At 45.0% G+C, this 27,058-nt stretch overlaps 1 protein-coding gene across 3 annotated transcripts in view; it reads left to right on the top strand.

Moving 5' to 3' along the window:
- Positions 1-1,342: 1,342 nt before the first annotated feature.
- Positions 1,343-27,058, top strand: part of arhgef40 (Rho guanine nucleotide exchange factor (GEF) 40) — a 36,722-nt gene continuing 11,006 nt past the window's right edge. For all 3 annotated transcript variants that reach the window (XM_086197110.1, XM_086197109.1, XM_086197111.1), the window contains exons 1-19: positions 1,343-1,558; positions 11,403-11,492; positions 12,352-12,459; positions 16,653-16,938; positions 17,399-18,548; positions 18,667-18,899; positions 18,982-19,170; positions 19,832-19,946; positions 20,414-20,507; positions 20,608-20,694; positions 21,734-21,850; positions 22,749-22,847; positions 22,938-23,089; positions 23,911-24,049; positions 24,651-24,770; positions 25,088-25,279; positions 25,369-25,869; positions 26,109-26,485; positions 26,802-27,051. In XM_086197110.1, the coding sequence (XP_086053236.1) occupies positions 1,556-1,558; positions 11,403-11,492; positions 12,352-12,459; positions 16,653-16,938; positions 17,399-18,548; positions 18,667-18,899; positions 18,982-19,170; positions 19,832-19,946; positions 20,414-20,507; positions 20,608-20,694; positions 21,734-21,850; positions 22,749-22,847; positions 22,938-23,089; positions 23,911-24,049; positions 24,651-24,770; positions 25,088-25,279; positions 25,369-25,869; positions 26,109-26,485; positions 26,802-27,051 (4,302 nt within the window). In that variant the 5' untranslated portion in view covers positions 1,343-1,555. The remainder of the gene's footprint in view (positions 1,559-11,402; positions 11,493-12,351; positions 12,460-16,652; positions 16,939-17,398; positions 18,549-18,666; positions 18,900-18,981; positions 19,171-19,831; positions 19,947-20,413; positions 20,508-20,607; positions 20,695-21,733; positions 21,851-22,748; positions 22,848-22,937; positions 23,090-23,910; positions 24,050-24,650; positions 24,771-25,087; positions 25,280-25,368; positions 25,870-26,108; positions 26,486-26,801; positions 27,052-27,058) is intronic.

Below are 27,058 nucleotides of genomic sequence, written 5' to 3'. Positions count from 1 at the left end.
TTGTTCAACATAAAAAAAACAAAAACAAACAAACAAAAAAACCCAGCTTTTTTTGTTTTGTTTTTAGACAGAGTTTGGCAGAGGTTTTTGTTTTGAGTGGCTATTAAGGGACGTCCCACTGATTTTACATGGTTGGCTCATTTTACTCCTCCAGGGGAGTCGTACTGCTTAGCCTGTGAAAACAGATGTTGGATTTGCGGGATGGGACTCTGAAAAGGTATGTAAAAACAACACTGATGATGCCAGTAGCGATGACAGATTTAGTTGCACGGCACAGTCCAACACTACATTCTTGGACCCCTCTTTCATGTTATGTTTCACCCAAAAAAGTACATTTGTACTTTCAAGTACTCACAAAAAGGAATCTTGAGCTTAGAAAGATGTTTCCCCCTTCTGCACTACTTCTTTTGGAATCCAGAATGCAGAAAGAGACCACATGAATTTAGTGCAAAGCTAACGGAGACTGACAGCCAACAACAGCAAAACTCTGAAGCACAATAGCCAGTACAAAACTCTGTCTTATGCTGTAACACTTGTTGTTTGAAAAAAGCGTAGACCAGCACGAGCAAGCTGGTCCAGTTAGTCTGCTAGCTTTTCCAGTTAGCTTGCAGGCTGCTCATTGGAACTAAAGAGTTATGGCTTGTTTGTAGCTGAAATCAAACATTTTGGGGACATTATTGAGGATTAAACTGAATGATCTGCTTTTGACTTTGTGAACAGACACTTTTGGACAGTTTTGCTTTTATTTTGTTGCTGCTAAAGTTGTTAGCCATCAATCGCTATTAGCTTCATGCTAAATGTACATGGCTGCCTCTTTCTGCTCTCTAGAATCACAAAAAAGCAACGCAACAGGAACAAAAATATCTTCGTGAGCCTAATATAGCTCTGCTCCGAGTACTTTAAAGGAAAAGTACACTCTTCAGGTATTGGTCTAATATCAGGTAGGTGCCGAAGTGCTGATGTCCGTGACAAACTCCTAAACATTCTAAATATATCCGGCTAAAAAGTTGCATCTCCGGCAGTAGAAAGACATTTACAGGCATGTGCACACAAAGAGATCCAGTGAGGCGGTTTCACCGAATCAAACCTCGTCAAGAAAATGCTTCTCTTTGAAGAAATAAAACACATTTTCATCATTTAGCTATAAAACATCAAAAGGTTTTGGCAAATTAGGCCTGGGTGGGGTTTTTACATTGTCTATTCATTTACTCTGGGGGTAAAGAAAATGGAAAGTTTGAGTGCAAAGAGGGACTGTAGTGTTCTTGTTAGGTGAGAGGGGAGGAGAGGGGAGGAGAGGGGGTGGGAGTGCATGGGACTCAGACGGCGAGGGGGGGGAAATATGCAGTTGGACATTCCCAGCCTGGGAAATACAGCGGAGAGAGGCAGAGAGGAGTACTTCTACTGACTGAAATCACTGAGAGCCTAACGGGGTGAACGATCGCGTAAATGGCTGCGGTGTAATTGGAGGGATTCTAAAGTTTTTTTGCAGAGAATGCAGAGAGGAGGCGAATCCAGGAAAGGAGCTGTGGACTAAGAAGGAATTCCTGCCTGAATCATGGTAAGTCCCTGTTTTTGAAAGGTTTGTTTGGAAGCTGTAGTCAAGCATGAAGGAGCAAGAACGCATAACCAAAAAAAACCCATATCAGGCTGTTGATCTGTTAATTAATAATTAACATTTTGACTTGTGGTTAAAAGAATGTTATCCACTTTAAATGGAGCTTTGCGGTAGTGTGAATGACACTTGGAAAGAAAAAAAAATCTGTCAGGCATCCACACGCTCTGATATGGAAGCCAAGAAAGGCCATGCTTTTAATCACTTAAAAAAAAATCTTCAGATAAGCCGGTTAGCTCATGATGTCAGTCCTAACATGCTCGTTCTCTACAACAACTGCACTCATCAAGTGGGTATCAACGGATTTTTGTTGACCAACTCTGACGTTAGCATCACCATATGTTCCCCTGAATAAAAGAAAAATAGACACTGAATTATTTCCAAAGATAAAATTCAAGAATAAACACAACTTTTATGGTTTTGGAGTGTAAATGTCAAAAGTGTAAAGCCAACGTTAGCCCACGAACAAACCGCAAGCGCGTGACTCTGATGTCGCCACAACTAGCTTAGCGGTTGTTTTTTGTGTGATGACGTTTATGGCCACAGAAACCTCAGTTGTGTTGCTTAGCCACTTGTTTGCAATTAATAAAAAAAGATACAATAATTCCATCAATTTACTGATGTATTTTATGTAGTAGAAGAAAACATTACATCTTCCCATAGATCTGATTTTAGGGATTTAACCGTAATTGAGGGAACCAGATGTCTGACAATGCTAATTCATAACTTATCTCCAGGTTTATGACTCATTCTGTGTTACTCTGTATTAATTAATTACTTAATCATGGAGAGCTGAATAAAAGTGTGTGCTATTCATTTGATCACAGGTGACTTGACCTTCACTGTCAGGACAACTGGCTTCAGGATTTCCAACAGAACCAGTAAAACTGTGGCCCAGTTACCTCCCGATAACCCTAAATATACATCTCGAGATTACGACGCTAAAAAAGTAACTAGAAGTGCGACCATTGTTGTCTGACTTTTGTGGCAGAGGCAACTTTGTTTACCATCGCCTACCACACATGGCGGCTATAATCCCTGATGTACGGATGTTGAACCCACATGGCAACACAGATTGAAACAAGAGGAGTTGAGACAGAAAAAGCGTGATTGTAATCCCATTTGTGCGCTGGGAAGGGTGGAGCAGTTTGGCAGAGGGAGGAAGCGAAAAAGCAGAGAGAAGGGGAGACCTGGAGAGAGAACGAGTGGAATAAAAGAGGAGGGTAGGGTTACTCTTTATTTTAGGAGACTTGGACAGCAGAGGCGGCGGTTTTGGTGATGCCGCATTTTCCACATTGGACCTGGGAGAAATGAGAGAGAGCGCGAGGGAGAGAGAAAGAGAGGAAACAAGGGATGGCACATGGACTTAGGGCAGGAAGAACATGTGCAGGAGAGATTCATCCTCCTCAGTAGCCATGGACGGAAAATAGCAACAGATGTACACACACACACGTGTACACACACACACACACCCTGTGAAGACAAGCATTGGGTTTACATGCACAGTTGGAGTTGACCATTTAATTGCAGTAGCGTCGATGTCCCAGGATGAACCCGGGAAGAGTCGGGGTGATGAGTGGTGGTACTCCCCTTTACAGCTGACGCCAATCAGATGTTCTTCTGGGTCCATATTTTGCTTCATGTATCAAAAAAATTACCAAACAAACCCCCCCCCCCCCCAAAAAAAAAACAAGTGTCCCTGATGTGTGGCAGGCGTAAATTAAACAACTGTCAAAAAAGCCGAAGTCTTTCAGCCGAGGTAGTGTAAACGTACGTAACTCCTACAGGGTTGTTACAATAGATGGGTTACCTTACAGAGGCTCTCATGAACATAGTTGGTGTAACCCTAGGTAACAAGACCTGTGGTCACTAGAAACAAAGTTGTTACATGATTTAATTGTAGCTCCGGCACCATAAATTGATGATAATCAGGTGTGACCTATTACCATGCGTCCCACGGCCTCACATTGTGCTACGATAGGCAACTGTTCCCCTACATTACATGAACTGACTTTATGGGACCTTTCATTTTCCTGAGCTCTGATAGACAGCTGTTGTGTTTTGAAAGCATTCGCTAAGTGAAGCTTAGCTTCGAGTGACCTGATGTTACGTGACCTTACGTTACAATAGACCAAAACGGCAAGCAGGATCCTTGTTGAACGGCGGCTTTCAATGCAAAGACTCATGAAGTTCCATTCATTTGTCCAGAAATACGTTATTTTCACTGTAGTTTTGCAAACCACGGTGACGACTTGCCTCGACTGTACAGTGTTTGACTTCTGGGAGCAACGCTGCAGGGAGACCAATGGAACAAGTAGAGCTGATTGAAGGGTTTGCATGCTGGTGTGAAACGAATCCTGACCACATGATCTCGGTATGTTAAGAGTTGAGAAGTCCTATTTCAGTTGGGCTAATGTGTTCACATGTACTGCAAAAGTCCAGCTTTAGTTTTTTTAGTCTTCTATTTACTTCATGGAACTGTTTTACACTGGGAGACTTTGGCAGAGCCGCATCAACTGAACAATCATCCAGAACATAAAAAAAAAACACAGCCAGAGGAAGGAATCTGTTCATACAATTTCATGCAGATAAAATGGTTGCTAATTTAACACGTTCACATGTAAATGGATCATTGAGCAGTCGTGCATGCACACAAACAGTCATATTGTCACCATACAACAGTGCGCCAATACCAGAGGGCATCTCAGTTCACTCGGTCTACTGTGCTCTGACTTTTTATCGGGAGGTTGACAACTCTGATGGGGCAACGCACCAGACGCGAAAAGAAAAAGTTGAATGAAAGTTAGCAGATGATTGTATGTGAGAGTTGGGAACACCAGGCGAGCACCAGACAGGGTCAACTGTGTTGCCAATCACGTTGGGAATTTTTTTAGTAACACAATTTCCTTTGATTGTCAAGAGTCTGCGACTCGCAGGAAGCCAGAGACTGAATGCAGAGCTGCGTCTGTGGGCATTTTTAATGAGATTTAGTGGTTTTGGCCATACTTTCTATCTGTGGACAATGTCCTTTAGAGTGTGAAAATGATGACATCTTTTCCTTCCACCTGTAGCAGATGTGATCAATCAATTAAATTAGGACCTTATCAGTTGTCACTGTCAACCAAAGATACTGCGAACTCCTGGCAGGCTATTGCTAGAGAATGAATCTGAACTATTTTGAAAAGTGAACTGTTTCCAGCACCAATGTCAAAGATTGGCTGGTTGCTCTTGAATGTCAGGATTCTGGCAGCTTTGAGTCGTTGGTGACAGGAAATGGTTTGGATGAACAAAGTAAGTGTTCTGTTTGGGCTCTGGGAAATTGTGATGAGAAGATTTTTTTTTTTTAAGTTTTTACACTTTATAGATGATTCATTGATGAATTTTGAAAATAGTCATTAGTTGTTGCCCAAATGCGCACGGCTCAGAGGTAGAGAGGCCTTCTTGCACTGAAGGGTCGTTGGTTCGATCCCCACGTCCCCCGGTGACCATGTCCAAGTGTCCTTGAGCAAGATACTGAACCCTTGATTGCTCCTGCGATGGACTGGTGACCCGTCCAGGGTGAACCCCGCCTCTCACCCAATGTCAGCTGGGATAGGCTCCAGCCCCCCCCCCCCGGCGACCCTTAATTGATAAGATGGACGGATGGATGGATGTGGCCCATATGATGGCAAAAGTCTGGCTGGGTTTTGGCAACTTACTATAAATACACATTTATCCTTAAATGTTTCTGTTACATTAAGTTACCATCTATAATCCCATCACCTTAAGTTAACCTTAGATCAAAGGAACAGAAAAACGCCATTATGCGATCACATAATTCAGTGTTTATGCAGGGGCTGCGTTTTTCCAAGGATGCCACACTTTCGCCACATAAATCGCTGATTTCAATAGAAAATGTGTGAAATATGCAGAGCTAGCATGATTTCATGAACCCTGCATTTTTGTTGCAAAAAAGTCACATATCTTTGCAGAAAATTGAAAAATGAAGAGAAACCATTTTCCTACTGTTACCTTGGGAACGTTGTGAAGTGACGTCATCAGAGAGACAAAAGAAAGACATGATGAAGTCCGCAAATCCGTCTCACCTGCCAACAAAAACAAGCTTGGAACTTGTTGGACTCATCAAGGTTTTGTCAGTTTGAGCCATGTGTTTATTTCAGTCTGGAATAAAATAAGATGGGAACTTCATTCTTCCCAGCACTTCCTGTGACGTCGTATGCTTGCTTACCATAGGAAGTCATTGGAAGCGACTTTTCAGGTCAAGGTTGTGGCCCAGTGAGGACAGTGGAATCGCTTTTGTTTTCTAATTCATCAAACCGCAGTTTTTGCAAGTTCCTGCATTTTTATTGCATAAAACTACAGAAATAACCTACGTATTCCATTGCATTTTTTTTTTTTTTAAATCCATGCCGTATAATCAAGGATTTTTGCCTGCCAATCACAAAAACCTCCACATTTTTCTGGAAGGACAGTACATTGTGTTATTTAACATATAGGTTATGTGCGCTGACTTCAGGCGATCTTCTTTGACATGACCTTGCATTATTCACAATAAACAGTAATAACCTTGTTACCACATGTTGGCTTACACGGTGTTAGAAGAGAAGAGCAGCTAAAGTGGATCAACCACCCATTTCTTGTTCTTCTATTCCACTTCACCAGCCCAAGCTCCCTGCTGGCAGTGACATGTATGTACTTGTATACAAAGGTTATTTGATTTACTCCATTTCTAAAGCACTAATCCCATTCGCTGGAAGGCATCAGGTGCTTGAAGTACAGTAGCAGGAGGAGGGGACAACTACCTTCAATATGCGCTCCAGATTACAAGCGATAACAGCCAGTTAATGGGCTGATCATGATCCACCGGTTTCACAATGACGTGAGGTCAGGAAATGTCCTGCGTCCTGTCCTTATGTATCATGCGCAGTACTACAACGAATCGAGGCCAAGTACTTGCTTTCGCCCTCAAGTAGCAGACAATCAGTGTACGTATTGACCTACTCTCGCTCAGGTTTCCAGTACACGGGGAGATTTAAGAAAGGAAATCACTTTCAGGGATCTCCTCGTCCCTCATCCTCTTTTCCCTTTGTCTGTCTGCCTCTCTTTCTTCTCTACACCTCCTGTTCCCTCGTTCTCTGCCGCATTCTTTCTGATTTCCCCTGCAAATCATGTCATCCTCTGTCAGCCCCCAGCTCTCCTCAACTCTATCTCTCCTCCTCGCTACATCTGGTTTCTATCATGGTTGCTGCTGCTTTTGTTTCCCATCGATCTCTCCCACTGCTTGGCTGCCTCCTCTTTTCTTTCTTTGTACTTCTGTCTGGTTTTCTCAATGTCACTTGGTTTCTCGAGTCATTCACACTTCAATAGGCTTGCGGGACAATTCGAGAGCCATATGGGGTACATTTTAAAGCCACTTTGTTTTCACCATTTGTTTACTTGTCTGCCTTTTTTTCTTCTTCCCTCTCTGGGTGAAGCGTCAGTTTCAAGGCTGCCATTTCAGTTTGCACACAGGAGAGAAAGACAGGAAGTCTGACGTAAAAAATGACAAACCGTGATACTGTACATTGTGTTCAGCTCACAAACGAGAGGATGCACACTCACGCTCATTGTAGTGATGGTCGTCACTGCTGCACCGACACGTTTTCCTGGTATGGGCAGTAAATAAGAGTGGACAGTGAGCGTGGCGTTAGCGGATGCCGCCCATGTTATGTTTCTGGTGTCGGCTGAGTCACTGCTCTCTTCCCTGGGAGTTTGCTCCGTTGTCACACAAAAGCTTTGACTGCATATTTTTCTGGAGAACTCTTGACACCACTTTATCCAACAAAGATGCACCGTGGTTGTAAGATATGCAACCATTGGGGTGAGGTATCACCCACAAAGTAGAATGGCCATCTTATAACTGGAGGGTTTGATCCCACACCTCCTTGCAGACCCTGTAGTTAGTGAACCCCAAATTGCAGAAATGAGTTGGTTGGTACCTTACGTGGCAACCTTTGCCAGCAGTAACCCTATGGTTCCAGGGTCCAACGATTCCTGGACTTATAGGGCATCTACAGGGACAATGACAAAGGGTCCCCAGGTCTTTTGTGGGTGAGGGTGTTGCTGTGAGGGGTGAGGACCCGTAGGCACCTGGGAACACAGATGCACTCTTGTGAGAACATTTAAATGATCTTAGAAATGTTTTCATTTTTCAAATAAAAACTAAAGTTTTAAAAACCAATGAAAAAATATTAGTCTGACTGAAATCTTGCTTTTCAAAAGGAGCCAGACACACCCAGGTAAAGTGTTTGTTGGTCAGTAAACTTGTTCAGGGACATATCACCATGGCGGGTGAAACCACGGCTAAGCAACATCTACCTGGACAAACAAGAAGATGAATTGTCTCACCTAGAGGAGTTGTCTGTTCTAGTACCTCACGCGACATGGATGCTGCCTGCCAACTTGTTTGACACGTGATGCGTCATGCGTGTATACTTGGAGAACAAGAGGAGTGCAATCAAATTACCTAATCAAGCTAAAGCTATAGCTGCACTGCAGCTGGCCAAGTAAACCCATGGAGGAGTAACTGGATTACACCTTGACTGTGTTAAACACTAAGCATCAGCTTCTACATGAAAGTTTCCTGACTGTCTGGAACACTTAAAAGTAACCTAGTTTGTTAATTAAATCAGACCTTTGTTTCATGTGCTTGTGAGGACCTGTGAACAAAAAAAAAAGAGATGGGTAACTGCATTGGATCCACTGCGACATTAAGTCCTGAGTAAATTATAGCTACAAAATTTAATATAATTTTTTTTTTTACCCAGACAAGACATTTGACCTTGCCATGTTGCCCAGTACATTACTCATTTGATGGAAAATGATTGATATAAAATTACAGGATTTTTGTTGTAAAGCAGCATCCTGCTTCCTTTGTTAAGACGTTATTAAGGGTATTGTGTCTCCATTCTTTGGTCATCAGTGGTACGTCGTGAAAACTGTTTATGCAGGCATGCAAACACAAAGAGAGTCAATGTTTAGTGGAAATGGCGTCAACCCAAATATTGTTGCAATACAGCCAGCTTGTCTCTAGGGAAGATACATTGAAAGACTACAGTAGCTAGTTTGTTGCTAGGTAAGTTACATTGAAAGACTTAACTTGTCTCGAAGTAAGCCACAATGACATGCTAGACTATATACTGTAGTGTGTCCATAGATAAGCTACCCCGGAAGGCTAGCTAGCTAGTCTCCAGATACACCACATTAAAAGGCTAGTTTGCTGTGAGGTAAACTAAAGACTAGCTAGCTTGTGCCTGAATAAGCGACACTAATAGACTAACTAGCTTGTCTCTAGGAAAGCTACAAAGAGATAAGCTAGCTTGTTGCTACATTGACACAACTAGCTCGTCCGCTCATACAAAATGTGATGCTGATTGTGTGGCGGTAGATAAGCTCTCCAAACCTCCTCTATTTGTACCAACACTTAAGCGATAAAGCTCTCTGAGTGGTACATTGTTGTGTGACTGTTTTCTGGCGAAGAGCACATACTTGATCCCGAGGGCCTCAACTGAGCCAGAGGAGCTCGAATTTCAGAGTTTCCCATTCAGCTCTTTCTGGAAGCCCTGCACAGGCAGAACGCAGTGCAGCACGAACTTAGAGTCCTTTCAGAGACATTAATTCAGACGACTGTTGTTGTTTGATAGCAGCAGGCTACTGTATCTTTGCAGCAACGGCCGACTGAAGTTTCAAATCACGCCTAAATGTTGTGGCCACATGACTCGGCTCACAGCCCCACTTCCACCAGCCGCAGCTATGAATGAAGTGTTTGGGATGACAGGGTTAAGATGCTTTAGGAAGGTTGAGGAAGCGCCTGCTGAGTTTTATTCCAATCCGAACGCCCCGGTTTTGAATACCCAAAGAGGTTCTGTCAGTGAGCCAGAACCTCTTTGACACACCGCTTCACCTCTCACTGTCCACACACAGACTCCTGTAGGCTTGTGTGTTGCACATGAAAACTTCAACACATCGACAGGAATTTATTTTCCAAGTTAGTGGGTTTAATGTCAGAAAAATCCTCCAGCACAGTATCAAGTGATAACAATACACTTCAGTTTCTGTATTACACTACATCGGGTTGCATTTCCAGGATTTCATAGGGTTAGCAAACAAGCTAATCAGCTAACAAGTGAGTTTGCTTGTTATCTTTGTTGTCTTGAGATAAGTTAATTAACTTGTCATTTCAGAAAGCTCCGTCTTAGTTTCTTGAGATTGGACGAATGAACCTGTTATCACAAGAAAACAAGCTTGGTAATCTTGAGTTAAAACAATGCTTGTGGATTCATCAAGATAGACTGAATCAACTCATTGCCTCGAGGAGTCAGGTTTGTTAGCTTATATTTCCAGAGAGTTCATTACCTCCTTATCTCAGAAAAATACAGTTAGTTTACTGAGATAAAGTAAATGAACTCATTATTATGAGAAAACAAGCTCTGGAGATAATGACATTAAAAACAAATAAAAATGGAATACTGTAATACTATTTTTTGTAAGTTGCATGAAAAGATGAATTATCTGGAGTCGTGTATGACGAGTTGCAGGAACGTGACTTTTTAAATATGAAAGGGACTGAACTGGAGACGAGTGTGTCATTTAAGAGGGCAATTTTATATGTGGCTTTCCTTGAAAATTCAAAAGAAAAAAACAACACCCAACAACTTAGTGGTTTTGTTTACCCCAACCCAGGCGACTGAGCTGATGTCTCAGCTGACGCGCTGCCGTATGGCTTCAGACTTTGGAGCCACATTAAAAAAATCTCGCAGCCACGAGAAGAAAACAAGAGCTAACATCTGTGAACGAGCCCGAGCCAACTCAGCAGATTTACACTGTAAAACACTGAAGAAACTTTTTTGTGTTCCACCCTCCTCCCCCTCCCCCGTCTCCAAGTGATTCAACTTTCTTCCCCTTTTCTTTCCCTCATTGACTTTAGTCTTAATGACCAGCTAAATTCTTGTTGTCAGGGCGTTTCAGACAAAGTTGCATAAGATGTTAGCCTCTGCAAAACAATCTCAAATACTTTCCTGGTTCCAGTCATTCTAGCCTGCTTTGTGGCGAGCGCCGACCCCGTCTGTGCACAAAAACAAACCCCAAAATTCATTTTCAACAACTGCTGAACCTTCCTCCATCAGCCAGCTCACTCTCTCCTGGCTGCTCCTCTCGTTTTCCGTACACGCTATTCCTCCCGTCTTACGTGTTCTACCCTCAGCTGCCTAATATGTCGACTGTTGAGGAGAATCTCCTTGTAATTGTTGTCAGATGACATTCAGGGATGGAGCTGAAATAAAGCTTTTCAAAAAAGGAGATGTGGAAAGAGGAGACGATGAGGAAAGAAAGAAGTTTGGGGGAAAATAGCAATGGGGAAGTTTAAGAGGGAAAGTTGGGGAAGGAGGGAGAAAAAGTTGCTGGTTGCCATGCCAACAGGCCATGCAGAAAAATAAACAGAGAACGTGTGCTGTGTGCTCTGTTCTGTCACCCTCCACCTCATTGGCCAGAGTGAGAGTGTGTGCTGCAGAGTAGTTTGACTCTTTTGTTCTGGGGGATTCCAACATTCACGAGGCCTTGGAGGAAATGTTTGACACTCCCCAGACCATACAACAGGAAACTGAGAGTGTATGTTTGTCTGAGTGTGTGTGCGTGTGTGTGTGTGTGTGTGTGTGGAGACAATGCGGCTGTTAAGCACAAACACAGACATTACTCTAGATTCAACATCCAGTCATTTTTTAACCCTTCAATCATCTCTCTCTCTCTCATACAGGGGTCAGAGGCAATGGAGGACTGTGTCCAGGGGGCGCTCTCGTCTCTTTATCCTCCGTTTGAGAGCACGGCACCGCCCCTCCTCTCCCAGGTAAATGTCACACACACCTCCAGTCTTACAGGAATAAACGTGAGTACATTAATAATGTGTACTTAATTAAATGATAAGGATCTTGTTGATGGAGTGGAAGCTTGTACAAAGACAATCTTACCAAGTTAAAGCTGGAGGCAGGGTTCCTGCATCCAGAAGTTGAGGTTCAGAGGGGCAGGGGCACAGGGACGAGGACTTTAAAACAATATATGACAAATCACTTACTGCCGAATAGTAGCCATGCTTATTCAAATGGGTCAGAACTACAACAAACAGATACAAATACAACAAAAGGGTCAGAACTACAACAAACATGAAAAATACAACAAAAGGGTCAGAACTACAACAAACAGATACAAATACAGCAAAAGGGTCAGAACTACAACAAACATAAAAAATACAACAAAAGGGTCAGAACGACAACGAATGGGTACGAACTACACCACACGGGTAAAAACTATAACAAAGAGATACAAAAATACAACACGTGGGTCAGAACTACAACAAACAGATGAAAATTACAACAAATGGGTCAGAACTATAACGAACGGGTGAGAACTACAACCAAAGAACTACAGCGAACGAGTTAGACATTCTCCTCATCGAGGTTCTTCCAGATTCTACACTGTCAAACTCTTGTGATCATTAGACGGAATCCCAGAGCAGAGAAACAAGCGGAACTACCCAGGTGCAAGAGGGTGTCAGTGGCTTCCTCTCTGAGGGTGGCAGGTCGGAGTCCAGCGTGAGACTCGTACGCAACGAATACTTGCCCTCTGTCAGGAAGGACCTCATGTTTCAGGCCGTCCTGCTTTTATCATTCGGTCCATCTATCTTGACTCCTCCCCATGTATCTGTGCAGGTCTTTTCTGTCCTGGAGTCGACCTACCAGCACGACAGCCTCCGCTACCTCCTGGACTACTTCGTCCCTGCCAAGCACCTCCTGCACAAGCTGCAGCAGCACGCTTGTGTGAGTTTGAAACAGAGAACACACACGTTGTGGTATAATCAAAAGCAGAATCAGCTGTTCAAGTGAAGAGTGAGAGTTTTATCTTTTGGTCGGAGAATCTTTTTCTTCTCACTCATTGTTTAGAGACAATAAGTTTTTTGAGGTTTAAGTCAAGACACAAATCTTAATAAGGTCTTTTAAAGTCCTTTTGTGCTCTGCCACGTGGTAAAGGCCAAGTGTGTTGTACTGGATCTGCTTGTAAATCTTTATTTAGTTCTAAATGTTTATGGTTCCAAGTCAGAAGAAACAAGTCTCAAGTCAAGCATCTACATTTGGAGGACAAGTGGAATCACAAGACTTAATGAGGCCTCATATATTTTTAAGTCTTGACTTGTTTTGCGGCAAGTCACATCACATCAACCCTTAAGGCAGTTGTGAAGCCAAGACACGCCTCCCCGCGTCCCAGCTTATAATAATTTGGGGCAAGTCTCAAAGTCTTGTGAAGTCAACTGACACCAGTCAAAACTCATTCAATTAAGTCTTGACTTGTTGCTGTTTTGCAGCAAGTCCTGGTTCTAGAGTTGAGCGAGGTCTTTATTTAGACTTGGTAAGGTTTGGCTTCTTTTTCAGACCTCTGGTCCAGTCTCAAGCTCATCAACAGAAAGATGACGTGTCATTTGAACGTTTTCCTTTCAAAGCAGCATTAAGACATGGAAGAGAGGAAGACACCAGCTTTATCTTCCCCTGAGCCAGACAAGATCGCTGGATACCCTTCTCTCCTCTGTGCTGCCCTAAGGAGCGAGCTAGCTAGCTTAGCTCATTGAATGGTAGTGAACGAGAAGTATTCGCATTCTGCCATTTTGCTGGCTCAGCAGCCAAAACCTGGAGTTCCTACTGAGGTTATGATTGGTCGAAAAGATACTGTCAGGGATTTTCAATGAATACTTTGTCTTGTTGACTGAAATTTGAGTTGCTGCATAAAATGACTGTGCTGAGTCAGGAAAGTAGTTCCGGCATATCTGATTCTAACAATGTATCATAGTTTTAAACTATTACGTCATAAGGAATGTAGTGTGTATCGTGTAATGGAGATGTGCATTAGATGACTTTTGCTAAATTATGCTAACACTTCCCATTCACTACCATTCATTATGCTAAGCTAACCAGCATGGATGTAAGCACTTTAGATTCTACTTTTAAGAGACAATTGAAGACTCAATTGTTCAGAGAGCACCGAGGCACTGAACCTGACTCTGCTCCTCTTTGGGGTAGAATCAGTCAGAGGGTCCCAGACCCAGCACTTAGTGACTATGTAGCACTAACTGGGTTGTGTGATGTTGTATGTTTGTCAAAAAAAAAAAAAAAAAAAAAAAAAAAAGGGGGGGGGGCGACACTTCTTCTGCCACTAGATGGCAGTACCTGTGACCAAATCACAACTGAAGCACTTTTGCGCTTCCTATGGGCTTTTCCTTAATTAGGTCTAAATTCTTGCTTGTGTTGTACGTCGCTTTGGACAAAAGCGTCTGCTAAATGAAACTGTAGAATTGTAGGATTGTAGGATTGTAGATTGGGGTCTCTATCCTCTTGTCTGGCTGTGGGGATAAAGGACAATAAGAGGATTTCCTAAAAAGACGACATGTTCTTAAACCCCTCGACGGTTTAAGTCCAAGTTGATCTCAAGCCCAAGTTGCAGCCAAGTCTCGTTGACACCTGTGCAGATTTTTCTGTGGCATGAAGACCCCGGTGCATCAAGAGTTCAAGTCATGTTTAATTTGACACATGTGTAACCCCAGTCCATGAGGAGGGTTGGGTCCCCTCAGCCGGCCAGTAAAAGTAGTGAAAGTAACCAGTGAAACCTGAGCTCTAACAGCCACTGTGACCCAAAGACAAATGAGGCAGTTTCCTGCCTTAGAACCTCCGCTAAATAGTGAAGTAAAGTCAAAGTGAAAGCATCAGTAAAGTAGTTCTGGTTGTAATTTTCAACCCTCCTGCTTGCACAACAAGAATGTAAATATAAAGCAAACATTCTCACAGTTTCTACCTCACACAGACAAACACACATGAGCTGAACATAAATCAAAGCTCAGAGGTTTATACTCAACAGCATTCCTTTTAATTTACTCTCCGAGACACACAAGATAAACCACACACAAGCTCGGAGGCAAGGATTGGTCTCATATTTCCCTCTGCTAGGCCAACACATGCACAGCCATTGTGAGCAAACCATGTTTTCATTGTCGCTGCCTGGGACAGGAGTTAGCCTGTGAGTCATGACATTAATTCCTTCCATATGTTCCTGTGAGAGAAAGACGGAGAGTAGAACCGGTGGGAGTGAAAGGAGAGAATGAGCATGGATTTCATTCACTGTGCGTCCGGAAAAAAAAAAAAAAGAAGATGCTGGGAGTCAGAGACTATAGTAGGCTGATTGAGGAGTGGTTGAGAAAGGGGAGGTGGCGGAGAAACTAACACTGGGGTACATTGAAGGAGAAGTAGGAGGAGGAAAAGAGGTGGAGGTGGGGGGTGGAGGAGACAGAGAGCTACAGAATGCGGACTGATTCAAAGCTAACAAACTTTAAAAAGAAGAAAAAAAATCACACTCGATTTAAAACAAGACTTTTGCTTCTGGGAAATTTAGTGACACAAGACGGAAGCATGACAGAAGAAACTGAACAAGTGACGGAGAGTCAGAAGGGATGTTGGGAAAGAGTGTAAGTCAGGAACGTAACTGGATCAGGTCTTGTGAGTCTGGAGGGTATGGCTCGAGCAAGGAGCAGTCCCAGATGATTGGACGTGACTAATGGCTGAGAGAGGGAGAATTTGGGATATTATTCCGAATAAATATGTAGATTAATGGTACCTGAAATCCTGATGGAGGAGTACTGGGCCACGGAGGAGAAAACTAGAACTACAACACTGCCGTTGTGCGAGCCTGCCACAGCGACCGGGACCTTTCACCCCCAAACTCTACACTGTTCATTCATTTGGAGAAATTCCCTCCGGGCTTACTAGAGATAGTCAAGTGAGATAGCAGGGACCTCTGACCACCAAATGTCTCATTTAATCGCCAAGTCCCTTGGGACATTTTGTGGAAAATTAAAAAAAAAAAAAAAAAAAAAAACCCTGAAAGAGTTCCTGAGATATTTTAATAAGAAGGGGATGAATGGAGGGAGCCTGAGAGCCGATCCACAGCTGTCACAAGCACGGAGGCATGAGCAATAAGAGGAGGATGTTTTCTCGTTTTCGTTTTGATTATAAAGTCAAAACGCTTAGAATTAAGTGAAAGCACCATTGTGAGATCTGCGTCAGTATTTTCTAGAAAGGTGTCAGGGAACACGGTCGCGTCTGCATCAGTGTCTGCAGTGGTTAGGTCGAAACAATGTGGTCATAACTGGAAGGGCTTCCGGGAGTCTGCTCAGGAGGACAGGTGGACATGTCCTTCAGTTAACAGTAGACAGTTGCAATCTTTGACAGTCACTCCCACATGCAGAAGAGTGAGGATATGTTGTATTACAGGAGTCAAGATGGTTGGTCATGTGGTGCTCAGGCGACTTTGATCTTGACAGTTCCACTAAATTCTCAACATGAAAAGTAAAGAATATCTTCTCTCACATCTTTTTTCTCAACCACGATTCATAACTCGCATTACGGGCACTCCCTCTCTACTTGAGTTCCCTAAAAGACTCCTGCATGATTTCGATTTTCTCAGCCTCACGGATGTTTGATGCTTGTGAAACTGCAGTAACAGTGGCCAGTTGTTGTGGAGAGTTAGTCATCTGCATGTTTCTGTCTGACTCACACTGTCTGTCTGCAGCCATCGAGAGTCTTCTCATTGTGCCATGCTGGCTAAGCAGTTTTACACTTTATAAAACACAGTGTGAGTCACATGTTTGATATTTGTATGTGGTGCTGGCTTGTAGCCAGTTGATCTGGTGAATAGTGTTGTCTGGTGTGGTATCAGTTCTAGAAACAGACCTGTATAAGTCAAAATAGAAGCATGCAGGAATGCTCCAACAGGCCCGCACAGCGGCATTCATGAATGTTAAGATAAAACCATGAGTTAGTGAGCTGATCATCGTGGGATCTCTGGTAGGAGGGGGCACTTCAAAGCAAAGCTGAAATGGCTTTACAGCTGTAAGAAGTATACAAAAAACATTTGGTAGATTCATGTAAACGATTGCTTTTTTCTCCTTCTTTAACTCAACTTTTCGCCATAGTCCCAATACCTGGGTTGCCTCTTCCTGCACTCCGGATGGCCTCTGTGTCTCGGTGAGAAAGTGGTCGTCCAGCTCTCTACGCTCGACTGGAGGCTTCTGCGCTGCAATGACTTCTACCTGCAGGTGGTGCCCTTCTCGACGCGATGTCCCCGTCTGGCCTTGAAATGTCTGGCCCCTGGGGGTCGCACTGTCCAGGAAATCTTGGTACCTGAGTCCCAACACCCCCTTGTGTTTACCACTGAGTGGCTGCACAGCGTCAACAAAGAACGGGGCCATAAGAGGGAAGGTAAAGAAAGCGTGCACCTACAGTTCCCCTGAAAATGTTGTTCTCAACATCAGAAAGCGTGATTCCTACCAAAGCCATCAGGATGTCTGTAATGACAAGGTCGTTGACATTAATTATAGGGTTCATGCCTGCAGTACATGTATAAATCAAGGTTTTAGGAGAAAACTAGAAAAACTATTACAGCTTTGACGGTAACAAACGGCTGTGAAGATGACCACAGGGAAAACAGATGTGTGCATGGCTAGACCTGACGAGTTTACGAGCCAGGAATGGCATGTGGAAGGCCAACAAAAGAGGGACTAATATATTGGTGTCAGTAGGTGTCGGGGAGTGAGATTGGCTTACGAACAGAAGGAAAGAAAGTGACTGAATTTTTAAATTGAAAACCTTTTTCTTTCTTATGTTTGAGACAGGTTTGAGCTTGATATGTTTAATAATTGTGACCCCTCTCTCAACATAGTCGGAGGTGGTCTAGACACCTGCCTGGTCAGTACATGTGATGGTGTGGTCCGCCTTCCATGGAAGGAGGTCGTCTATCCAAAATTCATTCATGACCCCTCGGAGGAACTGGGCCTGATGTCCAACCATGAGGGCTACATATCCAATCGTCTGCCTAGTGAGGGGGGGAGCAGCCTTGGAGGCTGGGGGGGTTCATCTTCTGGAGAACTTGACTCTTGGTCCTGGGATGAAGAGGAAGATGAAGACTTACCACCAGATGGTTTGGACTCTGAGCCTGCTCTTTCCCGCCGAAGGCGCAGTGAAGATGGCCTCGGAAGGACAGCGAGGCCTCAGCTGGATGGGGACTATGTGGAGCTCTTGGAACCCAGAGGGGGGCCTGATGGAGGTGTTGACCCAAGGCAGAGGTACCTGGAGATGCATGGAATCTGTAAGACTAAGACACTGCCTTTGTGCAAGAGAGGTAAAGCCATCAAATTGCGGAAAGGAAAAGCTTGGGGCTATGGGAGAATGGAAGGATTCGGCAGCTTTCGTGGCCTCCTTGGGCCAAAAAGAGATTCGGTGACTCCCAAGGGTGAAATGTCATCGCCTCGGCCTCCTCTTGGAGTCAATGAACCAAGCAGAGGGAGGCGGTCTTACTCCTCTTCTGTCCATGACTCTGATGAGGGAGATAAATCAAATAGAGACTCTGAGGGCCTTGAGACCCACCGGCTTTATTTTGATGGTCCGTTCAAAGAAAGGAGGCCTGGCGTGGGCGGGGAGAGAGAAAGTAATGGCCTCACACAGCCGTGCAGAGATGACCACAGAGGTAAAGACTCCGAGAACAGTGATAGTGTGGTCACAAATGAATTTCTTGACTTGACAAACCACAAAGTCGGACATGTTATCGAGGGGCAATCTGATCACGGATCGCAGTCTGACTCTGTTTTTGAGGATACAGATAAACCACTGAGTGGAGACAGTGATGCCACCACCCCGACATCAGATGCACCGGAGACACTCTTCACTGGAGTCTCCACAGGTGGAGACACTGCTATAAGTGGATCAAAAATGACTTCATCTGACACAAAGGTGGCAGAAGAAAGAGATGAAGGACAGAACAAAGAGAGTCCGAGAGGAAAGGAAGTTAAAACTGCTGGATTCCGCGCTCCAAGGTACAGATTCATTTATTACAGGACACTACACTAACTAACAAATTCTGAAGAACACTGCATTCAAAATGATTAACTCTCTGTTGTGCCTCATTAAAACCTTCCTGTACTTTGTCCTAAGGAGGAAGAGGAAGGGCAGGGGGGCCAAAGGGAGGGCTAGGTCTGGTGGCCGTGGACACCACAAAGGCACTAAATCACAGGGTAAACCTCCACAGTCGAGCTCTGCCGTCTGCTCTGCCTCTGCACAACCACCAATCACTGAGGAAAACCTGTCAGAACAAACAGAAACAACTAGCACACCTGACGGTGAATCAACCAATGAGGGGTCTGAGAACACAAAGACAAGCAGTGCAGGTCTGACCAAAATTGAATGTTAAGGCATGGGTCCTGAAATAAGCCCAGTGAATCTTCTATAACATTTCTATCTCTTCAACAGACACAAAAGCTGAATCGGTGCCTGTCTGTAATGGCCAGTCAGGCTCATCCTTATGTAACCACTCCAATGAGGAGGCAGTACCAGCAGAGACATGTCCTGACCAGCTCAACGGTGTCACATCTAAAGAGCCTCCCCTGCTGAGGGAACTGGACACAGAGTTTCTCCAGTCAGGGAGGTTGAAGTTGACGGGTAAGAATTTTCAGACTTTGCTGCTGCTGCTCTCCCTGCCTTTAGCTTTCCATGTATGAAAATGAAGGTCCCAAAACAGAGCCATACCACAAAATTAAAGTTACTGCCATGGCAATTAAGTTTCCTTCTAGAGAAAGTGAGGTCTTGATTGAAGTACTTCCTTTTTAAAGACACCATGGAATAGTTGTGCCCTGAGTTATAAACTGTGCTTTAATCCAGGCTTCTTTATTTAGACAGCCGATCCAATCACATGGCCATAAAAAAAAAATCACACCACTGAACCCTTGATTTTAGCTACTTGATGACAAGGTCGCTACCATCAGAAAGGTCGCTTGCTGTTTTTTGCCAGCCATGACGAGAGAGCAGAGCGAGAGCCTTTTTGACCACTAGTGGGAGTAAATAGCACCAAGACTCAATTCATATCAAAAAGTTTTGTTTATTTCCTCATGATCACCTTTATCACAACTCGTTACATTTGGCATGTCCATAGTGTTAGATTTAGCTTATGACATGGCCATTGCCTGTGGATAAATGTTTATAAATCCATTCTAATACTTCCTACTGTTGTGGGAATTGTAGCTCCAAACGTGCGCGATACCCTCACAGCAATGTTCTCTTGCCCTCACCCTTCAACTTTTGCCTGAATGCTTCCTGACCTCAGGTACGGTGGACCGTCTGGGACGTGCTCTGGTTGTAACGACGGCGGATGCATCAGAGGGGGATTCTTGTAAGGAGGAAATTGCCCGGGTCCTGGCCTGCTACTACAGGATTACTCGGTACAGTTCTCCTTTTATCACAAAGTACAATCTGAGAATCTCTGATATCCTTTTAGAAGAGTAGAGGCCCTATTTAGATGGTCTAAAGTGCAAGGTCAACACCCTGAGTCTGTAATGTTGTATATGTCCCGTGGTGAGAGGCTAGTTTGTCTGGTTTCTGACACCTGGGATGTGGAATATCCATTGGAAGGTTTCAAAGATACCTGCATGAAAACCAAGGGGTGCAATTTAGCTCACTTGCTGCCTCTTAGCTTGTTTCTTAGCTAGCACACTGGCTCGTCTATCTGAAGTCTGCAGCAAGAATTTAATTTTTTTAACATACTTGAGGCGAATAGCGACCTACATTTTGTCCCACTCGTATCATTTCTATTTATTCTTCACATCATATGAGTTTCATTTCAGAGAGAAATGCTTATCTTCTAACTTCTGTTGGCCCTTGTTTGAATCTCTCCATCCACCCTCATCAGGCCCGCAGCCAAAGAAAAAGGTCTCACCGTCTTAATGGATAACAGATGCTCGTCACCCTCCGCTCTCGTCCTCTCCGCACTTAAATTATTCCAGGTGAGACAGAAGAAAAGCCATTGTTCAGTCAAACGCACTAATGTTTGCTCATGTCCAGACGGGATCGAGTAGCTCACGCACATGTGTTTGTGGGTTCCAGCTGCTTGTTCCTGGCGGTCTTGGATCTGTTCTGGTTTTGGTTGACGAGCAGCTTCAGTCGCCCTCTCATAATCTGGAAGGAGTAGAGGTGATCTCATACATTTTTGTCACAAATCATATTCATGTCCTCTCGGTTCAGTAGTGTTTTATTTCTTTGCAAATAAAAATGTTTAAATACAGATTGAGAACCAAGTGTGTGGGAGTGTAAAGAGCCCTGGAGTGTCCCGAGAGACAGAGAAATAAGTCACGGCAACAAGATATGGCTTGATTATAGGCCTACTGTAATATGTGGTCGTTAAATTGTTCCCTCAATTTAATTATTTGATGGTCACAAGATAGATCTGGTTCCTTCAATTTGCTTACCTCAAAGGCACAAGATAGAACTTGTTCCCTTGACCAAATTAATGAGTGGTCACAAAATGTAACTTTTGGTCACGTGATAGTACTTGTTCCCTAAATCCATCTTGTTTCCTCAAAACCTAACCCAACCACATTTAGGGAACAAGTAGCTAAGCTATCTTGTAGCCACAAATTAGTTCAATGAAGTGATGGATATATATTTTAAGAATAAGGCCGTTCCAGGGCTCTGTAAGAATAACTCATAGATCAGAACTGTGCTTATAAAAAAAGATCCAAACTGAACTGTGCAAGGGGAAACCACACCGCTGTTTCTGTTCCTTGCTGAAATGTGATGAATGGCAGATGGCCTTTGTTCATGTTCACGTGTTGCGTGAATCTAAATAAGTCTGAATTCCATACATTTGGCAGTTGCAGACTTCCCAAATTCTGGGATAATTCAGCTCAGAGCTCTGCACTGATCAGCCGTTCCTTCCTTTCACACACGCATGAGAGAATTAACATGTGGCTTGTGTTTCAACCTGGCAAACCTCACATGCAAAAGGAAAATATGGCAGTTTCATCCAGAGCCTGCGCTAGTGTTCTCTGCTGAAGCGTGACCTCTGTGAGCTGAAAGAAACAAAGTCGAAATATTTTAGCCGCCGCCTTTTTGAAGTCAACGGTAACTTGTACAATCCCACTGCACTGAGACAAGGCGTTGTATGCTCTTACCTTGTGTCCCAGTCTCTTCTCTTGTATTGTGCTGTCATATTAATTGCTTTCCTTCTCAGGTCCACCTGGTGCAGGGAACAGGGGTCCTCCAGCAGTATGTAGACAAGCAGCAGCTGCCCAAAGAGATGGATGGGGACTTCACCCACTGTCACTCAGACTGGCTGGCCTTCAGGCTGGTGAGAAACTTGTCCTGACTGCTGTCATGCCATAAATAACTTCTCCTTCTCCTTTCACTTTTTCTTTTTCATCTTTATTCACTGCGTGAAGTTGTCACATTCAATCTGTAAAATCCCTGTACCAGCAGGAATTCCCCTGTTGTGGGACGAAGAATAAACAACTGATCTTGTCTTATCGATCTGATCCTGTCTGATCTTAATTTATCTCGTCTGATCTGATGTGATCTGATGTGATCTGATGATCCTGTCTGACTTACTGTGTCGTTTTATGTCTCACTTCACTGGAGTAAAGTTCACTCTTGTTTTGCTCATATAATGGTGTGAGTGAGATGTCTGTAAGTCCATGTACATCATTACTTGGGAGTTAATGAGGGTTCTGCTTACGTCGCTGTCAGCGAGGGGAGGAAATGGAGTGAAGCTTGGAGGGATACCAGGATGTCAGCGAGAATCGCGCTGTGGTGGTCTGCAAATTCATGATGGATTGGGTGTGGAGGATAAATCAAAGAGGATCCGAGAAGACTCCTAATGGCTTTTCCCCAGACAGTTTATAGAACTTCACCCAAACAGATCCGAGCATTTCCTCGCCATCTGCACTTTCTGACTTCTCTCATGGACTCTGAAGAAGCAGGCAGAAGGAGAATTCATCCCATTTTAGACTTGAACCTATTTGCTTCTTGGTTTGTTGAAGTCATTTCGTATGACTTACTTGACTTAAGCCCTTTGCTCCTCTTGGGTGCATAGGCCGTTGACGAACAACCTCCATTTCACTCTGTTAGTGGCTTTCTGTTCAAGTTCTCCCCAGTTCAGCCCACTCTCAGACATTTCTGCCTCTAAGCTTCTTCTCCAGCTGTTCCTGTTCGTATGATGTCACCTTAAAAGGACTGATTTCCTTCCTCAGAGCTTGGAGAGTCTGACCGAGCGTTGTGAGAGCGCCCTCTCACTCTTAGGAGAAGCACTGCAGTCGATGGAGGCGGAGCCGATGCCAGACAACATCAAGGTGCGAATATGACGAGTGTCACATATTTCATGACATGAGAATGTTACGTGCCTGTCGGTGACGCATTTCACCATTTCCATCTTTCCTCAGGCCGTCCCTCAGAGCATTGACAAACACAGACAGCTGATGGCGAGCGTCCTGGCTGACCAGCGCTTAACTGAACTACAGCAAAGGGGCGGAGCCTGGCTTGCCGGACTGAATAACTGCACATCTGGGCTGGCGCAGAAGTCACCAGACTGCAGGTGACTGAGTGTCCTACTGCCTGCCTGAGCTGCGGTAAAATCACAATACACAAGACATATCAGGAGATCTGGCGTTCCGATGCTAGCGAGACCCGTCTAGCAACAAGAGGTCACTGGTTCCATCCCACTTCCCCTGGTGACCATGTCCAAGTATCCTTGAGCAAGATCCTGAACCCCTGATGGCTCTGTGATGGACGGGTGACCCGTCCAGGGTGAACCCCGCCTCTCACCCAATGTCAGGTGGAATAGGCTCCAGCCCCCCACGACCCTTAACTTATAAGCGGTTTAGAAAATGGACGGATGCTAACGATGCTAACGAGACTGTGCACTGATGACTAACTCGTCAACTTGGAGAATTTGAAGCCCTCCTGATAAACACAACACGTTCATTCGTGTAGAAACCAGCTTAGACAAACAGCAGCGAGGTCCCAAGGTGCAGCAAAGGAAACTGCCTGCGCTTCTCAAGCCTTGTATTTGTTGGAGGGATTATTTAGTCAAGATGAGTTATTTGTTAAAAATACTCCTCCTCTTGAAAACCAAGTTGTTTGTTTTCAGCCCAAATAATGGAAACCATCTGGAGGAGGCGAGGAAGTGGAGGACGGAGCAAAGCAGCCTCTTGATTGTGGCTTACGGAGGACCGAATGACTGTTCTTCCTCTCTATGCCAGTCAGGCCAATGACACCTAGTATTTGGTTTCATCATAATCGAGTTGTCCTCACCGGACAGATCGACTGCAGGGCTTCCTTCCCACGACATCTCTAGTGAAATGAGGGATTTTAGGCTGACAGAAAACAGTAAAGCTAACCTTTCTGACTCCTCAGGGCTGCTCTTGCTGCGACCTCTAAACTCTATGACAGCGTGGATGACGCCCTCCACGGTCTGGTCCGAGTGTCCAACCAGAGAGGTCGGGACCTGGAAGCGCTTGGGCGACTAGCTGGGCTGGTGGCCAAACTGGAGAAGGTGAGTGGGAAGGAAGAAGAACCTTAACTTAGTGAACAAACTTAAAGCCTATAAATCGACCCGTGTGGAATAAAAGATGAAGCATTAGTAACCACCGGCAGCAGCAGGTGGACCGGCGCCCGAGTTTGGTCACTCCTACTTTATTTAAGTGGAAATCAGCATTCCAGTCACACAGGTTTTTATCACCAAATCAAAAAGGAAGTGAATATGAGTGGACTTGCACTTCCTGTTTACTTTTCTGATAAAGATCCATGTTGATTTCCATGTAAACAAATACAACTGGATTTGTTTCAATTTCTTTAAATGTAGAACGACGTCCACTTGGACTTGTGGATGACCTCACTGTCCCGCCATGACTCAGAAACACCTTTAAGGAAGTTGTGTGCAGGAGGTGACCAACAGCCATGTTGAATGCCAGATGCTAATGGGTGCTAGCATTTGTTCGTTGTTTTTTAGCCAGGGGAACAGGGCTTCGGTGTTTCCTGTGAATGTTCATTTTCTTCTTCTGTCCCTCCTCACATTTGTTCAGTGAAATGGTCTCGCCCTGCTCTCACCTCCTCTCTCTCTCTCTCTCTCTCCTCCATTTGCTTCACATCCACAGTGTGATAAGGAGATTGAACAAGTCCAATCACAGCTGGAGGACTACAAGGACCCTCCTCTGTCTCTCAGTAGACTCTCACTCAAACAGCAGAAGTTCAAGACGTTCAAAGAAACGGCGAATGTAAGATTCGGAAGTGCTCCTTTGCATGTTCAATGAGTCCTAGACATAAGAAAACAATCCAAAGCGTCTCTACTGCAACGTCACACCACTTCATGGGCAAACTCCTGAAACAAAAGCCAGGCTTTGGAGAAACAGAACCGTCTTCACTTTGGCACCATCTAGTGTTAGAATAGAGAATGACACAGACGTGACCCTGGCAGAGACAGAGGGAGTGTAAAATTCCCGTGTGTTGCAGCTTTAAAGGGTGTGTTCATGAAGTTCAGGTGAATGTTTTCAAGCCTCAAAGACTTCATAGGGAATCTCGTGAAATTCTTTAGGAGCTGCACAGTGAGACTCTGGCGGTGCTCAGTGATTTGGAGGGTTGGTGCGAGCTGGACTGGGCGGGCCTGAGTGACGTCCAGATCCGACTTCCCCCAGTCAGGGAGAGGCTAAGGGACATGTCCCACTGTCTGTCTGACTGCTGGACCACCCTGGACAACACACAGAGGCTGCTGTCCACACTGACTGAGGTAATCCCTTCCAGGAAGCTATGACGGCACTGTTTCAAATCTCCTTCCTATACATAAAAGTAAGACTTTGTTCGTCCCCTCCTTTGCAGGCTACCCAGTGGTGCGATGCAGTGTCCTCCACTTCCTCCTCCCCGTCCTCCTCTTCTGCCTCCTGCCCCCTTGCCTCTCTTCCTCCCATTCCCCCATCCCGTTTCCAGGATGCTCGCTCAATAGCCATAGAGCTGGGTGGTGGAGCACTCCTAGATCTCTGGACACAGACAGTAGAGCGCTACCAGCGGACTGTGGCGCAGGTCAAACCGCGGTTCCTCCAGTCTGAGCGAGGCCAAAACCAGGGCCAAGTGAAGCCGAAGACTCCCACTGCCAGCAGCCTGTGGGACCTGATGGGCCCAGAGGGAGAGGGAGACTGGGGCCTGGGTGCTGGAGGTGGGGAAGGGGGACTGCAGTCCTGGGGATCCTTGGCATCACTGTTCAGGCCACAAACCTGCTCCACTCTGAAGATTGGGGAGGACAAAGGGAATAAGAAAGAGGGAGCGGGAGGAGCTGGAGGAGGGAAGTTCTTGCAGAACCTTCTGAACCCAGCAAAGAAGAGTGTGAGTTTATACTCTGACCAGCTTTGGGCCGTTGATGGCGGGACTGTAGGGGACTTCGGTGTATCTCAGCTTTAACGACTGTTAAGCTGAATGTCTGTTTAGTGGTTAACACATCAGCTTTATGTCCATGCTATCTGTGATGCTAGCAGGCTGCTTTTGACCAGTTTCATCCGTCATGATGATCGTCCTCACCATGACGGATGGAAATACTGATGTTACGTTCATCTGCCACCTCACAGCCTACGGAGGCGCCACTTCCTCCCAAACCGCCCAGGAAGCGACACCCGAGTTTCGATCTCCAGGCCCTCCTGGCACCCCGGAGAGGCAATGCCACCACCAAACCTGTGGAGACCTCGGTGGGTGGGGCAAGCCGTAACTCCCCAATGTCCTGGTTGGGGCGCCGGGCGTTAGCTGACCCGGTCATTACTACCAGCATGGCTACTGCCGTCCCTGGTTGGAGCGCTGGTGGAGGTGCAGGAGGAGGGGTACTGATCAGAGGGGTGGAGGTCAGCAGCAAGGAGGTGGTGGACCACACGGGGTCACCCCGGCAACACGTGCTGCTGGGCAGGACTGAGAGGGAGACGGGGACAGAACGAACGGGATCCACTCCTCAGAGGTGTGTCAGAATCCCTTCCCTCATTTTTAGATCTTGTGGAAGAAAAGGAGTGGTGGGAAGTCTGATTTAGCTTTGTGCTCCAAAGAAGACCAACGTTACGAATTCCATTAAGAGGAGGCCACGCTGAATCAAGAGAGAAGTGATTCATCCGCTTTGGGATAAATTAAATCTGCTTCAGAATGATGTTATCAGTCAACACGCAATCTCAGATAATTCTATCATGACTGTCTGTTTGATCTCTCCTTACTGCTTTTCTTATCCTCTCTTCCCTCCCACGTTTCTCAAACTTCTCTGTCCATCTCCTCGCCTCCCTCAGTAAACTCTACCTTCTCTGGTGTCGGATGCTGAGCTCTGAGCGCCAGTACGTGACTGTCCTGAAGGGGGTGGAGGAGACCTACCTGCCCTTACTGGAGCTCTCAGACACACCGGCCTCCATTCGGGGGAAGGCAGATTCTCTCTTCCCTAACTGGGCCAGCCTGAGCACCTTCCACTCGCAGAACCTTCTCCCCGCCATGGAGGGGGCTCTTGTACAAAGCTTGCTTCAACAGGACTGTTTCAGTAAATATGTAAGTC

This window comes from Aulostomus chinensis, chromosome 24 (assembly GCF_037954235.1).
Source record: "Aulostomus chinensis isolate RoL2024-O1b breed Wild chromosome 24, RoL_Achi_v1.0, whole genome shotgun sequence".
NCBI lineage: Eukaryota > Metazoa > Chordata > Actinopteri > Syngnathiformes > Aulostomidae > Aulostomus > Aulostomus chinensis.
Note: the sequence above shows the minus strand (reverse complement) of the source record. Positions and strands in the feature narration are given on the sequence as shown.